The 15,143-nt window shown below is 31.6% G+C and overlaps 1 protein-coding gene across 1 annotated transcript in view; it reads left to right on the forward strand.

Annotated features, from left to right (window-relative positions):
* LOC129244498 (MAP/microtubule affinity-regulating kinase 3) overlaps positions 1-15,143 on the forward strand; it is a 56,420-nt gene that overhangs the window by 28,868 nt on the left and 12,409 nt on the right. Inside the window, 8 exon segments of the mRNA XM_054882154.1 lie at positions 1,258-1,370; positions 1,432-1,612; positions 3,821-3,944; positions 4,037-4,164; positions 4,256-4,418; positions 5,316-5,426; positions 10,787-10,857; positions 13,210-13,333. Of these exon segments, the coding sequence (XP_054738129.1) occupies positions 1,258-1,370; positions 1,432-1,612; positions 3,821-3,944; positions 4,037-4,164; positions 4,256-4,418; positions 5,316-5,426; positions 10,787-10,857; positions 13,210-13,333 (1,015 nt within the window).

Raw genomic sequence — 15,143 nt, forward strand, 5'->3', positions numbered from 1 at the left:
GTGAAAATTTATTTTAAAAATGTATAATATATAGAAAAATATATAGAGAATTTGTGCGATAACAATTTATGCGTTTTCTTCAACGTAACGGAAGGATTGATGTTGTGCCCCAAATGTGTTTTTTTTTTTTTGTTAATTTTTTTTATTACCTTCATGTATAATATTTGTTTTGGATTCGTATTTCTCTATGACAACTTATTGTTATAGTTTACATATTTGTTTGTATATTTAAAACGAATAAGTACATATAAATACTTTCCTAACTATTTGAAATAATGTAAATACCATAGTACAAAAAACTCGAGCACGAGCCAACAACAAATGTTGAAGTTGCGATTAATCATTGTGAGTATAAATTTAACTTGAATTTCCATAAAAAACATTTAAAGGCCACATACAAAATTACTACACATACAAATGAAAAGTATGTACACACAAATTGGCACACGGTATATGATATTACACCCAATGTATCTGCCTTTTGTCCGTTTTAAATCAACTAAATCAGCTATAATATGCATATTTGCGTTATATTTGCTGTACTTTAGATGTTTGGAAATTTACAATTTTATTTCAATTAAAGGAAAAATACCATTTATGCATCAGCGTGAGCAAACACTGGACTGTATGTATATAGGAAGGTTAATTTACAGGATTCAAGGCCTTTGCATATTGGGGTTAAATACTAAACGAGCTGACGAAGATGCTTTATTTTTAGTATATCAATATTTAAAAAAAAAAAAAAAAAAAAAAAAAAGCAGCACTAGCTAAAGGCCATCAGCTGAAATATTAAACAAAACAGAGGCAGATGCTGTTGTTGCGTAAAAAATGTATTTCAGCAATAAATGCTCCTTGAAACTTGTCGTCGATTGTGTATATAAAAAATTGATAAATGGCTAAGTCAAATTGCATCCATTTGATGTATAACACTTGAGTTGGGTAAAAAATAAAAAACGACTCATGCAACACCTGAGCCACCATTGCCATGGAACGCAATACAATCCCCCACAAATACTGTTTCCAACACATGTTCATCTAAAAAGTTTGGCTAGACTATCAGAAAGTAACAACATTCATGTTTTATACATGCATATATTGAAAACACCCAATCCTGTTTAGTTATGTTGAAAAATTATTAATTGTTTGAAAGCATTCGAATTTAATTAATGACCTCAATTGAATGGATATTAGTTGAATGTAACATTTTATGCAAATGTCTAATACACATTTTTTTCTAACGAAATACATAAACTACAGAGGCTCTAGTGGCAATGGGTTACAACAGGCAAGAGATTGAAGTTTCACTATCCCAGGTGCGATACGATGATGTCTTCGCAACTTATCTGTTACTGGGCAGAAAAAGCACAGATGTAAGTGTTCATAATAAAACCAAAAAAAGAGAAATATTCCAGTCTTTGTATTTTATTTCAGCCTGAAAGTGATGGTTCACGTTCTGGTTCGTCACTATCGTTACGCAATATGGGTGGAAATGATGCGGGCGCCACCACGAACGCGTCCGCACAAAGCCCCACACATCGTGGCGTGCACCGAAGTATCTCCGCTTCAAATACGAAACCAAGTCGACGTGCTTCATCTGGCGCTGAAACACTTCGTAAGTGTTTGATTCTCTATAGTTTTTGTTGTTGTTTTTTAAGCATTAAGTACATTTGTTAGGATTATTGCAAGGATTATATATTCTCTTATACCTAATACAGTTGTAGCGAATATCAAATAAATGCAGTTTTAAGTGTTGCTGCATTCTGAGGGATAAAAACTACAATAGAAATTGATAAGATAACGAAATACATTTAACTATTTCGACCCCATTTTTTTTCTTTGACTTTCATTTTCTTTTTATTCTCTTGGAATCTTATTAAATGCATTCTAAAAGTGTCTACATAAAATTTCAAGTCGCTACTCCATTTATTTGGGCGCTATACAACGTTACTTGTGAGCAAATTTGGTCAATGGTGACATAAAGTTTGCTCGAAATAGTAGACGACGACTTTGATTTTCCACTTCTCTGCTTGCTACATTTGAGCACTGCTCACTTGACGAAAAATTTGCATATGAAAGCAACAACCACAAAGTTATGAAGTAAGATTCGCCAAAGTTGAAGCAACAAATGTTTCTCTGTCTGAACGCGGTCTTACTAATACTCCTTAGGTACCTCCGAAGAAATGTAAATTTTTGGCAACTCTTCAAGTGCTGCCAACATATGTTTATTTATGCCAGTTGCTTCATCTATTCTCTAACGCATGACGAAACGAATACGGCTAATTATTAATTCAACGTTTGCTAAAACTTACTGCATTTGCATATTTATCATTTTCATTAAAATTATTAGAAACCATTTTATATATAGGAACGTCTTGCTGAAATTTGAAAAAAAAATCGCCAGCACTGCTGCAGTTTTTAAAATATAGTTTTAGTTTTTAGTAGCAATTTTCACTTAAAAGCAGCCGGAAACTATACAGTTCATAATGGTTTTTAAGAAAAATTTTTTATGCGGTGTTAATCGTGCAGCTGTTTTAATAATAGCTCTTTTGACCTCATTTTCTTAGACTGTCCAGTCAAATTTGCAATTGTTTTGCCGTCTTAACAACAGCATTGTCGAAACTATTTAAACGGTTGCGGTCTAGACATAATTAGTATAAAAACATAGAGCAATATTTTTAAAAAATTTTGATAGCAAATTTTCGAATTCCATTACTCAGTTTTTGGGTCACTTACATATGCGCGTTCCGTTTATCATACTTTTATTCAATACTTTACTTACTTATTTATATGGCCTGATTAAGGATCACAACCTGTTACCGGATTAAGGCCGGCTGTAACAAGTCTCGCCAGGCGTCTCTGCTTTGCGCGCGCCTTCTCCAATTTTTTACACCAAGCGATGATAAGGTTCCCTCGACTTGATCCTTCCATCGGAGGCATGGTCTTCCCCTACGTCGTTGTCCTCTAACTTGCCATCCGAACACCTTCTTTGCTCGAGTTTCTGCATCCATACGCTCGACGTGACCCAGTCAGCGCAAGCGCTGAATATTTATGCGCTTCACTATGTCCACATCGTCGTAGAGCTCATACAGCTCGTGGTTCATTCAGCAGTAGTAGTTATCGCCAACACGAAGAGAGGCCTTATCTTTCTCTCGAATACTTTAAGAGCTGCTGCATCCGTCTGCGACACAACCCATGCTTCAGTGCCATAGAGTAGCACCGGTAAGATGAGCGTCTTGTAGAGTGTTAGTTTTGTCGGACGAGAGAGGTCTCTGCTACACTACTAAAATCATAGTAACACCTATTAGCAAGCGTGATTCATCGGCTTATCAATTATTCAATAATTGACCATTATTTACAAAAACAAATATTTTTGTATGCATATTTTATTACAATAAGTATTGAATTCGAGTAAGCAAACTTCTTATTTAACTCTAAATTTGATTGATCAATCGAAATTAGTAGATTTTTCATAATTCCACACTTTATTTTTGCGAAATTTACTATACTCGCATTTTATATTATTTAATACCGAAAATTCGATACCCACTTATTCATATTCACATAATTTAATATCAACTCCGTTAAATCATTTCAACATAATTGCAATTTTTAACTCAGTAATATCTATTTAATGCGCCTTATCTACTTTTAATTATATTTGTGTTTTAAAGCCGTGCTACTTTTGTTATATTCGTACAAGTTGTGGATAAAGTTTGTATCGTATTTGTAGGCACATATTTTCAAATCATCCCACACATTCTCATAACATAACATAACATAATTTTATGATGTTTAGAAATCTTTCAACGTTTTATCGCAGGTGTTGGCCCAACAAATGCGGCAGCAGTTGCAGCCACAGCCGCTCCTGGTGCTATAAATGCAGCGCCGTCCAACAACAATTACGGTGGCACTGGCTCGGGCTCATCCGCTGAGCGTTCTTCAATGTGAGTGCTAATAAAAGTGTATTATGTTTTTTTTCTCTTCATTTTATTTATTCGCTCCCTTTCTCTCTCTCTCTCTCTCGCTCGAATTGCAGTAGCAGCAACTTTAAACGTCAGAACACAATTGATTCGGCTACAATAAAGGAAAATACTGCGAGGTTGGCAGTACAAAATCACAGACCCTCATCAGCTACTCAAAAGCTTTTAACAACTGCAGATACAAGTAAGTACTCGTACAATATTTATTAAGCTTAATCAAATGATCTTACAATGAAAGAGGTTGGTAACGTAACTTATTTCATTCCTTTTCATAGCGCTTAACAGTCCTGCGAAGCCGCGAACTTCAACAAAATACGACACATCAAATACTAATCGCACTACTGTTGGCACAACCGGCATGATACCGCGTCGTTCAACTACATTATATGAAAAGACTTCATCAACTGAAAAAACGAATGCATTGCCAGCGGAAACAAAGTAAGTGATGTGTCAAAAATTGATCGTAACAAAATCATTTCGGTTTTTTTCATACACTGAGGGTCAGTTTTTCCAACTCTGCAATACATTTTAGCTGGAAAGCAGGGTTGCTTTTGCAATGAAAAACTGGCTCCAAGTAGTTTGCCAATTTGATAGCCAAATATTTAAGCATTTGTAAGCTAGATTTTAGTAGAAATGTTTGATTGGAGGAATCTTTATAGCACAAGATAAAAAGCTATTCATTGTTTTGTTATTCTCAAAAATTTGAAGAACTTTTTTTCGCAAAACATATTTAGAGTTCCGTTAGAAATTCACTCTGAGGCGACTACACCCTACACAATTGAGCCAGTTTTAGTTATTGACAACGTATTGAGACATTTTTTCCAGCTCTGATGAAATTAAATAACGGCTAAAATTCGGATATTTACGAATGCCGCAGTTAATAAAATGAAAAAAAAATTTAGCATTTTGAAACAAATATCTGCTTTTTACGATTAGTATATAGTTTTACTTGTATGATATTATTTTTCATAAATACGTCATAATTTTTATTACACAAATTTTTATGTTGAGCATATACCTAGTACCTATCTATGTGTACATGTTTGTATATACACTTGAAATATCTTCATATATCTTGACTAAATGAATTATACATATAAAAAAGAAATTTCGCGTAATTTTATTTTTTAAACTATACAAATTTGAGATTTTCCATTTTTTCAAAACGTATGCTCTTCTTTCATATTTATAACAAAATTATCTATTTCTAATAATTTTCACTCACGCACTTTCACTCTTCAACTTGAGTGTTGTGTAATATTAAATTTTTGAAAAATTACTGTTTTTTGTCGATTCGATTTTTCTGAATAAATCTTTCTTGAAACGCACAATTAGTGGATCTGCCAACTCTACAGGAAAAGGCCATGTTAAAAGCGCCTCTGTCTCCAGCCCTGGCTCGACCGCTGAGGGAGGAGTCGCTGTTTCCAATGAAACACTCGGAACGAGGTATAAGACATAATACACACAAAAAAAAAAAAAAAAAAAAAAAAAAAAACACTAATAAACAGTTTATACATTCGATAATCTTTTTTCACAAAGAAATATTTTAACATTGCAATTGGCGCTATCTTTAATGTTATAGGAAATGAAATACATAAGTACTGTCAGCATTAAAAAAGTGAACACCACAGATTGGCAAAAAAGTACCAACTATTTTTTTATTAAAAAAAAATATATAGTTTATACTGCAAAAAAAAACCATGTAACACATAATTTCAAACCTTGTTCAGATTAAAAAAAAATCGGAAAATTTTCATAAAAGTTTCAAACTTTTTAGTCAGAATTTTTAGAAAATCAAAAATGCAGTTTTTAGTATAAAAATATGACAATTTTTTTCGCTGAGATGTTGAAAAAAAATCGTGCATTCGTTAAAAAGTTTGAAATTTTAAGAAAAATCTACCGAATTTTTATAAATTTTGCACCGAGTTCGAAACTTTGCGTTATAGTATTTGCTGGAATATGAACTATATTTTTTATAAAAAATAAAACGAACAAAAATTTACAATAATTTTTTGTCAATATGTGGTGTTCACATTTTTTTAACACTGACGGTACATACTCTATATAAAAAATAAGGCTAGTTTAAGTGTTTTTGGCGCAGAGAAAATTTAATAAAACATTTTTCCAACATTTAATAGTTTACATAAACTTTGTTATTTAATTAATTATAAATTACGAATTATAAAAGATTTTTGTATGCAACTAAGCGTAAATGTGACGTTAACAACATAACAAATTTCCAACTTACTTTTTAAATGAATATGCACTGTTTTGCAAACAGATATCTATAAATCCAACATACACTTTTAATGTTCTCTGTTTGCTAACCGCAGATCTAATTTTGCATTATGTAATTTTCGAAAATAGGCAACATTGTTCAATTTTCTACCTGACTGTACTTTAGATGCTAATATGCACACTCGGTCAATTTGAAATCGTTTTTTTTTTTTTTATAAAAGGATGCCATTTCTAGTTTATATTTTTCTTAATCGTAAGTTTTTAAATGATTCGCCGTGACTGGCTTCCATTTTCTAATAATACAGCCCATTTTTTTCTTTCTTGCATAACTACTTGTATGGATTTTTCATCAACAACAATAATGAACGCGCACTTACTTGAACTGATTGCATTTCAAATATGTCAACTTTCCAAAAAAAAAAATTAAAAAAACGGTGAGTGTAAATATTAAAAGTTATTTATTTTAAAAGCTTAAATTTAACAAATACATATAATGGCACTTGCCTAAGTCATTAAGCAATAAAAAAATTTATCTTAAAAACATCAAGTATATGTTTAAAAAGTTCAAAATGTTAGGCGGTTTAGTGATTCTCTAAAGAAGATAAATATTTGTATTTTTTTCCCCCATTTCGTTCTAAAAAAATGTATTAGTATGCTCACAAAGTGAGGTCAAATTACTAAGCAAAACAAACGATTTTTTAGTACTAGATGATTAGAAAAACGCCAGAAAAGGACAAAGCAAAGTTTATTTGACGTGTATTTTTTCACTTTTTTGTAACGTAACCAGGAAAATTCACTAAAGATACACGATCTTCACCAAGCATAGATCTAAATTTAACTCGGCGTAATTACAAAATTATGACTAAATCTACATCACTAAAACTTACTAAATTAATTATTAGCAGTTCTTGAAAATAAGCCTAAAATTAGAGCATGTTTACACTGCGTTTCGGATTGCGAAAATCAACTTGTTTCCGTTATACTCGTACATTATGTTCGGAATCACATGAAATATTCAACTAAATTATTCAAAGGCAATTCGCACTAACTTAACTTATCATGCACTTTACTACATACAAATCATTGCCTTTTTTAATTCTTAAATTTTTTATATTTGAATTTCACTGACATTTTTTAACCGGCGGCAGAAAACAATGTCAGTCCTAACAAGTAAACGTATTAATAGAAGACGGGTGTACATAATAGAAGTATAAACGTGAAAAAATGATGTAAGATTAAATTGAGCAATTTTATTTTATTTGCACTTTGGTAGTATATACATTAGGGTGGTAATAATTTGTATGGGGGGGAAACATTTTTTTTTTTTCGGGACACCTCCCAAAAACTACGAAATATGAAATTTGAAGCAGATTGGCGCAGGTTTAGAGGTTCCGACTAGAGTCTCAAGTTTGAAAAATGTTTTTGTTTTGGTTAAGCATTGTTTTTTGTCATTTCTGAAAATTTCCCCACTTTTTTTTGTAGTTTTTTAATAATAGCTTAGAATTTCTGCAAGGTTCATAATGAAATTCAAAAAATTGTTTAGGCTCTAGCGAAACGTTAGCGTACAACTGGATGTACTTTTTACAACGCTAGAATAGTCGTATTTCATTTATTCGCTTCGACTTTTAAAATCGTTAGTTATCTTATAATTTTGAATATTAATAGAGTTCTGATGAGAAAGATCATCCAACACATCGACTGGTTTGGGAAAATTGAAAAAGATATAACAATTTTTTTTTTTTTTTTACATTAAATGATCTTTATTAAGAAAAATATTACTTTTTTGAACTTCAGGCTCAATTCGGAACCTCTAAATCGTATCCGTTTGGGTTAATATTCCTTATTTAGTATTATTTTAGGTAATCTCATATTGCTCATAGCGCCCACCCTAATATACACATATGTACCTTACGGACAAAATAATCGAATCGCGATAATTTTATCAGTTTTAATTACTTTACTTTGTTTCTTTTTTGGTTTTAATTTTCATAAATTTTCTATAAAAATATAGCTTATTCTACAACAAATCTTATATAAAAATTTTCAAATATTCACCAAAATTTCAGACTTTTTAATCAGTACTAAAAAAACATAGGTATACGGTTTTACAGTTTAGTATAATATAGTGTTGATTTTTGAACATTTCCCCCCTGATGGAGTTGCGCATTTTCTTCATATAAAAAGAAATCTCGTCCATTCATCGGTACATGGCTGAAATGCGAACATCGCCAGGGGGGGAAAATGAGGCTGAGATGTGGAAAATCTTAGCTAGCAGACCAACATGCAAGCATATACAAATTTGTAGGCAGCTTTGCATTTTTACAATAATTTTTAAGCAATGTCCTTTTCTATAAAATTTATTTGTATGACTTGAAAATATTATACAAACTAAAATGGTTTGACCCACTAAAATTCAGCTCAGCACATGCTTTCGCTTAATAGACGATTGGCAATTTTTTGTTATTTTTTGTGTGTAAAATCTTCTAAAGCAGCTTCGTTGAGTGTTAAAGTGCAAAGTTAAAATTTATGTTAATTACATATTTTTGAACAAGTGAATTTTTCACATAGAAATGAAATTCATTTATTTATTTATTATAATTATTATTATTATATCGGAATAATAGTGGAGAACCACTGCATTTACTTATTATCATTATTATTTAAATTTTTTTTGTGTTTTTGCTTTGTTAAAGTTGTCAGTTATCAGTTTAATGCTTCGGTGCCTTCGTTTATATGATTTTGTGATTTAAATTTCATTTGTATATATTTATGTACATATATCTCATACTCATATACACGATAAATGCATTTTTTTTTATCATAAACAATATATACATCTACGTCTATTGCGCTAAAATGTTTCAAAATTGTTATTTTTTTCAGTTGAAATATTTTCCATAAACAACAGAGTTTTAGAAATTTCAGTTTTGAAAAATCGTGCAACAAAAATATTTTGTATTGAAGCTATAAATCGCGAAATTTGAACCAATAAGTTAACTTGTACATATGTATGTGGCACTTTATTTAATAAATATAATTTGTTTTGGCTTTGATTGAACACTTAAATGGCAAAGCGTTAAAAAAATTTGAAAGCGAGTGCCGCATTAATGCAAATCAGCAGTCTCAATAATTGCGCAACGATAGATGGAAGTCGCGGCCGCCGTAGTCGGATGGGTTGGTGCGTGACTACCATTCGGAATCCAGAGAGAATGTAGGTTCGAATCTCTGTGAAACACCAAAATGAAGAAAAAGTTTTTTTCCAATAGCGGTCGTCCCTCGTCAGACAATGAATGGCAAACCTCCGAATGTCTTTCTGCCATGAAAATGCTCCTCATAAAAACCATTTGCCGTTCGGAGTCGGCTTAAAATTGCAGGTCTCTCCATTTGTGGAACAACATCAATACGCACACCACAAATAGGAGGAGTAGCTCGGCCAAACACCTAACCTAAAAGTGTACGCGCCAATTATTTTTTTAATTTTTAATACAAGAGACTGATTCTTTGCATTAATGAGTTTATGAAATCACTCGAGCACCGAAATGTGTATGTAAAAATTCTAATATATTTGTCTCTAAGCGCACATGACATATATGCATTTACGTAAACTATATTGCTTAAACTTATTCTATCGCTGCCGAGTTGTGACGGCTATATAATTGCGTTATGTTAAATTTAATCAGCTTTATTATTATTTTTTTACATGAAATTGATTTAAACTTATTTTTTTATTGCTTAATTTTTGTAATGCCTTACAAAATTCACTTATTTTGCCAAAGCAAAAGAAAATCGTATTTTAAGAGGTGAAGGAAATTTAAACTTCCAACTCGAAAATAATCGAAATCTATGCGAGTATTAAACGTTTGCTTTGTTTCATCATTATATTCGTTATTGCTTTGCTTATTTATTGGCACTTTTGTTTAAATAAATTTTACCAAAATGCAGGTCACTAAAAAAAAACAACTCTTGAATAGAATATTTGTAAAATGAATTAGAAAATAATTGAACACGTGGTTAAAGTAACGATCATTGTAAATATCTATGTATTTATTTTATAGCATAAACTGCAATGCAAAGCAATCAAATAATAGTACTGTTCTTATGTATGTGCACTTTATTTAAAAAATTATTATTTCGTTGTTTTTAATTTACGTTTTTTATTCTTATTTCTCTTACGCATGAAAACACATTTTGGACATCGCTACGATCTCAAATCCAACATGAACTACCTAATTTGCTGCCTAACTGTTTGTTCGCTTACCGTTCGTACCGTTCCATCCCGTTCAATTGTGATTACAAATCAAAACTGACCACCACCACCACCACATGTACATGCCTCCATCTCGAATTTAAACAAACAAATCAATAAATCAAAAAATAAATAAATAACATTCAAACGTAATGATTGATATGGCAAATAATCCTACGCTCTGCTCCTACAACGATTTGTTTACATTTTTATAACCATGTGTGTTTGTTGTGTATACATCCTTGGACGCAATCAAATCATGTATTTAATTATGAAAAACCAAAAAACAAAAAAAAACAAATAGTTTCCTCAAACAACTTAGAATGACGTCGGCTGTTAAGTCTAGCAGGCATTTCCCCAGGAATGTGCCATTACGATCAACCTTTCATTCTGGTGAGTTGTCCCTTTAAATTTAGAGTTTTTAATCTATGTAACACATACATATTTTTTTCTGATATTTTATAAGTAAAACATTTGTATTAAATCAAAGAAAAAGATATACTCGTACATATATATTAAAACACAAAAATTAGTAGACTAAATTTTCAGTTTCCACAATGGCATTGATAAATCACTAATATTTCAAAAAATACGTGTTTATTAAATATTAATGTTTTCTGTTCCAACACCTGTTGTAGTCAATGCACACTTAGAAAGTGTTGAACAAAGTATAACTAGCACTGGTATATACATATGTAGAAAATACGTACACCCCTAACAAAGGCTTTCAGTAGTTGTAATTTAACTAAGAACTGACATAGACCCGAGTAGTCTTCCATGTAAGATTGCTGCAACTATCGAAACCCCAAAAATGTATTAACTATTTAGGGAGTCCATTTCAAAGATTGAGGTTAGGGCTTACTTTTCTGTGGACAGTTTGCTTTTTTCAAGTATACGAGCATGATTTGTTTTTATGGAAAGAGTGGTGCTTCAATCGGCTCTCATTATCATAATTCATTAAAAAAGCTTTTGCAATTAAGCATGTACTGGCGAATTGCATTAATAATAGGACGGCTGTAAGCATATTTGCATCTAATCAACACAATGTTAACTATCAAATGAGCGCAAGGCAAGTTTCATTTAATTGCTTTGGCCCCTGCACATACTTATTTGATTGGCGAAAATTTAGTTTTAAATTAAGATGTTTTATTCCGTGCTTAAATTTTTTTTGTTTAGGTTACGTGTTAAGATCTTGGAACAAGCTGAAATTCATTAGTTAACGCATGAAATCGATTGCTGCAACCAATATCCTCGTATTTTGCCAAAATTTACCAAAAACTTGTGAATCAGCGGCATGTGAAAGTGTGCCTCTCATACATCCAAAAACATTACCGTTCACTTTTTAGATTTTCTCTGTTAAGAAATTCAGTTTCTGAAGATAATTTGGTTTTTAAGCATGACATTATAATTAAGTTTTGAATTTACTTTCAAATAATTCTTTTTCGTGTATTGCTACTTTAATTGGTTTTATATAAGTTATCCCAAGCACTTAAATACTCGACGTGGAGTTATTTGAATTGAGTTTCCAAAGAAATAAAATAAAATTTATATAGTGAAAAAAAAAAACACCTTAATGTAGATCGATTGTACTGTACTCCTGATGAGTGTTTTTTTTTTTGCATCGCGTTAGGATGTTTATCGAAGCGTCACGTTTGTTAAAAGGATTTCCGTTTGCGAATTTTGGAAACTAAAGGATTTTCTAATAAGAGGTGTTATTTTGATATTTGAAGAAAAATGCTATTTTTTAATATAAATGATTTTAATATAAATTCATTATAAAAAGGAAGGTATACCGTTAATAGTGGAAAATAACATCAAGCAAATGACCACCACGACCACGCTTACAGGACAATATCCTTTTCATGAAATTTTCCATAACCGAATTGCAAAGTGGCTGCCCTATGTCCTCGATAGCCTCACGAATTCCATCTTTGAGGTCTTGAATCAACCCTGGGCTGTTGGCGTAGATCTTCTCTTTCACGTGGCCTCAAAGAGAAAAGTCACAAGGTGTTAAATCACAAGATCTAAGTGGCGAATTGTGATCACCTCTTCGAGAGATAACACGGTCCGGAAACTTTTCCCGTAAAACATCAATGGTTTCGTTGCTTGGGTGGCACGTAGCGCCGTCTTGTTGAAAATAAGCTTTGTCCAGATCAATCCGGAATTGGATGGTAATTCCGGTAATAAAAAATCGTTAATCATCTCTCGATAGCGATAGATAACACCTGTTATTGGAAAACCCTTTATTTTCGATCATCTTGGGTCTGCATAATTTCGCATTTGGTGTATCTACATATCTAGGGTAATCTTAGTATACACAAAGTGTAGGGTGGCTAGAATGTAGTCTTATACCTAAGACCGTTATGTGGCTTATAAGGTGTTGTAAGTGTTGTATTGCTTTATGTCGTAAAATTTTGAACGGTTAAATAAATGGTTAAAAGACTTGAAACAACGGCCACCAACTATTTTTTAACTGTATGGAAATTTATAAAATGACTTGTATTTTAAATATATCTTTAGCCGTTTAAAGTTTACGAAACATAACAATACGACGCCATTGTGAATACCCTAGGCATTTTAACGCGTAAAAATTTGAGAAAAAAAGTCTTCCCAAATCCCACACAAATGTTACTCAATCAAATCTTATATGTATTATGCCTCTTGTTGTACTGCTCTTACTAACTGTCACTAAGTATGTATTGCACAATTAATTAACAACTATGCATTCAATACATAATTTTACAGGTCAAACAAGGACTAGAAACAATGCTGCATTAGAGTACTCCGGAACGAGTGGTGCATCGGGTGACTCTCCACATCCAGGCCGTATGAGTTTTTTCTCGAAACTGTCATCCCGATTCAGTAAACGGTAAGTAGAAACAGAAACAGAAACAAAAACAAAAAAGACAAGCAAAAAACCCATAAAAAATACACGGGATAAATATTTAATTTAAATATTGAATTTTTCACCCATTCTCAAATTCACCACTCTTAATTTTGTTCCATAAATTGAAAATTTTGTAATAATTTAACATTTTAAAGAGATGCTAAAGCATTAAATTATTTCATTGCTAACTACGAAAATAGCCGAGCGCTTCTCATTTTAAAACTCAGATACTTGCTTATTTGAGAAAAACGTTTCCTAGCATGCCATCAAAAGATTATAGCTATTAAAAAAGAACAAAAGCACTGTGGCAAATATTTCATTATCTTATTTCACAAATGTCAGTGAACGTAATCATTAACATCAAACTGAATGTTTGTTTTCACAATTAATTCATAGCAAATGCCAACATTCGTTATAACAATAGTAAATACGTAATAACTTCATCTTCTGGGATACGGAAATGTGCATCATACACACATACACATACTTATCGTGACTCAGGTGTTGGTTGTTGTCATTCTTTTAGTCTTGGTTAACTTTTAATTTTTTTTTTTTTTTTTAATAGAATTTGCGACACTCTAAAACATTGCGGCTATAAGTAATGCTGCCAATAGTTAATAATTGCGAATTGCATTGTGTAGAATCATTTGAACTTGAATGAATATGCATTTTTTAATATCAATCTGTACATATTAATGTGTTATCGCTTTTCTATAAATTCTGCGTGAGAAATATTTATAAATACAGGGTGTTTCTTACAAGTGAGAGATTCCATTTTACCTATATTACTCTGCATTTCTTCATGTGCCAACAATGGACTTGTACTCTTTGACATTTGAGTAGCAACAACTAATGTATAATAAAATTGGAGCGGTACCTAAGTGGGAAACGATTGATACAGGGGAAATTAATTATATACAGTGCCTTACAAGAGTATCCGAAAATATTTTTTCTAGGTTATGAAATATCAGAAGCTGCTTTCAGTTTTTGTTTATTGTTTAAAAACGAATTTCATTGATAAGCTTCAATTTCTCATTTTTCTTCATTTCGTAAATTAAATATTATTTTTCTTTCCTCCAATGTAGTTTCTTTTGACTTTCTACCCATATTTTAAACAACTTTTCGTATTTTAGTACACATTAAGTGAAGTGCTAAATTCTACAAACAACAATGCTCTTTGGGTGGCGGATAACGGTGCCTTTGCGGAGCCTATTACGATTTAAAATTCCGAATACTGATGTAATTGTGTATTGAAGTCAGTTCATGTTGACGCTCTTTTTTTTTTTTTTTTTTTTTTTTTGAGATGTTGAATTATTTCTTTCAAGAGAAAGCTAAAAGTTTATATGTATGTATTGAAAAATGAGTTTTTTAATTTTTTACTTTTCACTAGGAAAATTAGATTTTTGAATACTTTTGTGAGGCACTGTCTGTATTATTTCCCAAGGTTTTTTTTTGTCAATCTTCCTTTTTCTGCTCTCTTACGGCACGAAAATCAATAAATAAGGTGTTGTTTGAAACATAAAATTATCGCTATTTTGCCAATCATAATGGAAAGGGCACAACGCCCGTGCCTGTTTAGTAGTAGCAATATTTTGTTAAAACAAAATGTTAAAAATGAACAATTGTGAGCTCACAAAAAAGCAAATTCTACTTTCACACTGTGGTGAATATCAGATTGCAGCAAATTGGTTTTACTACCAAAGACCCAAAGAATTAGTAAACTTTAAACAAATAGTTACATGGTAGTTTCTAGAATGCGCAATACCTGAAAGGCTTTTACACAATCGAAGTA

Source organism: Anastrepha obliqua, chromosome 4 (genome assembly GCF_027943255.1).
Source record: "Anastrepha obliqua isolate idAnaObli1 chromosome 4, idAnaObli1_1.0, whole genome shotgun sequence".
Taxonomy (NCBI): Eukaryota; Metazoa; Arthropoda; class Insecta; order Diptera; family Tephritidae; genus Anastrepha; species Anastrepha obliqua.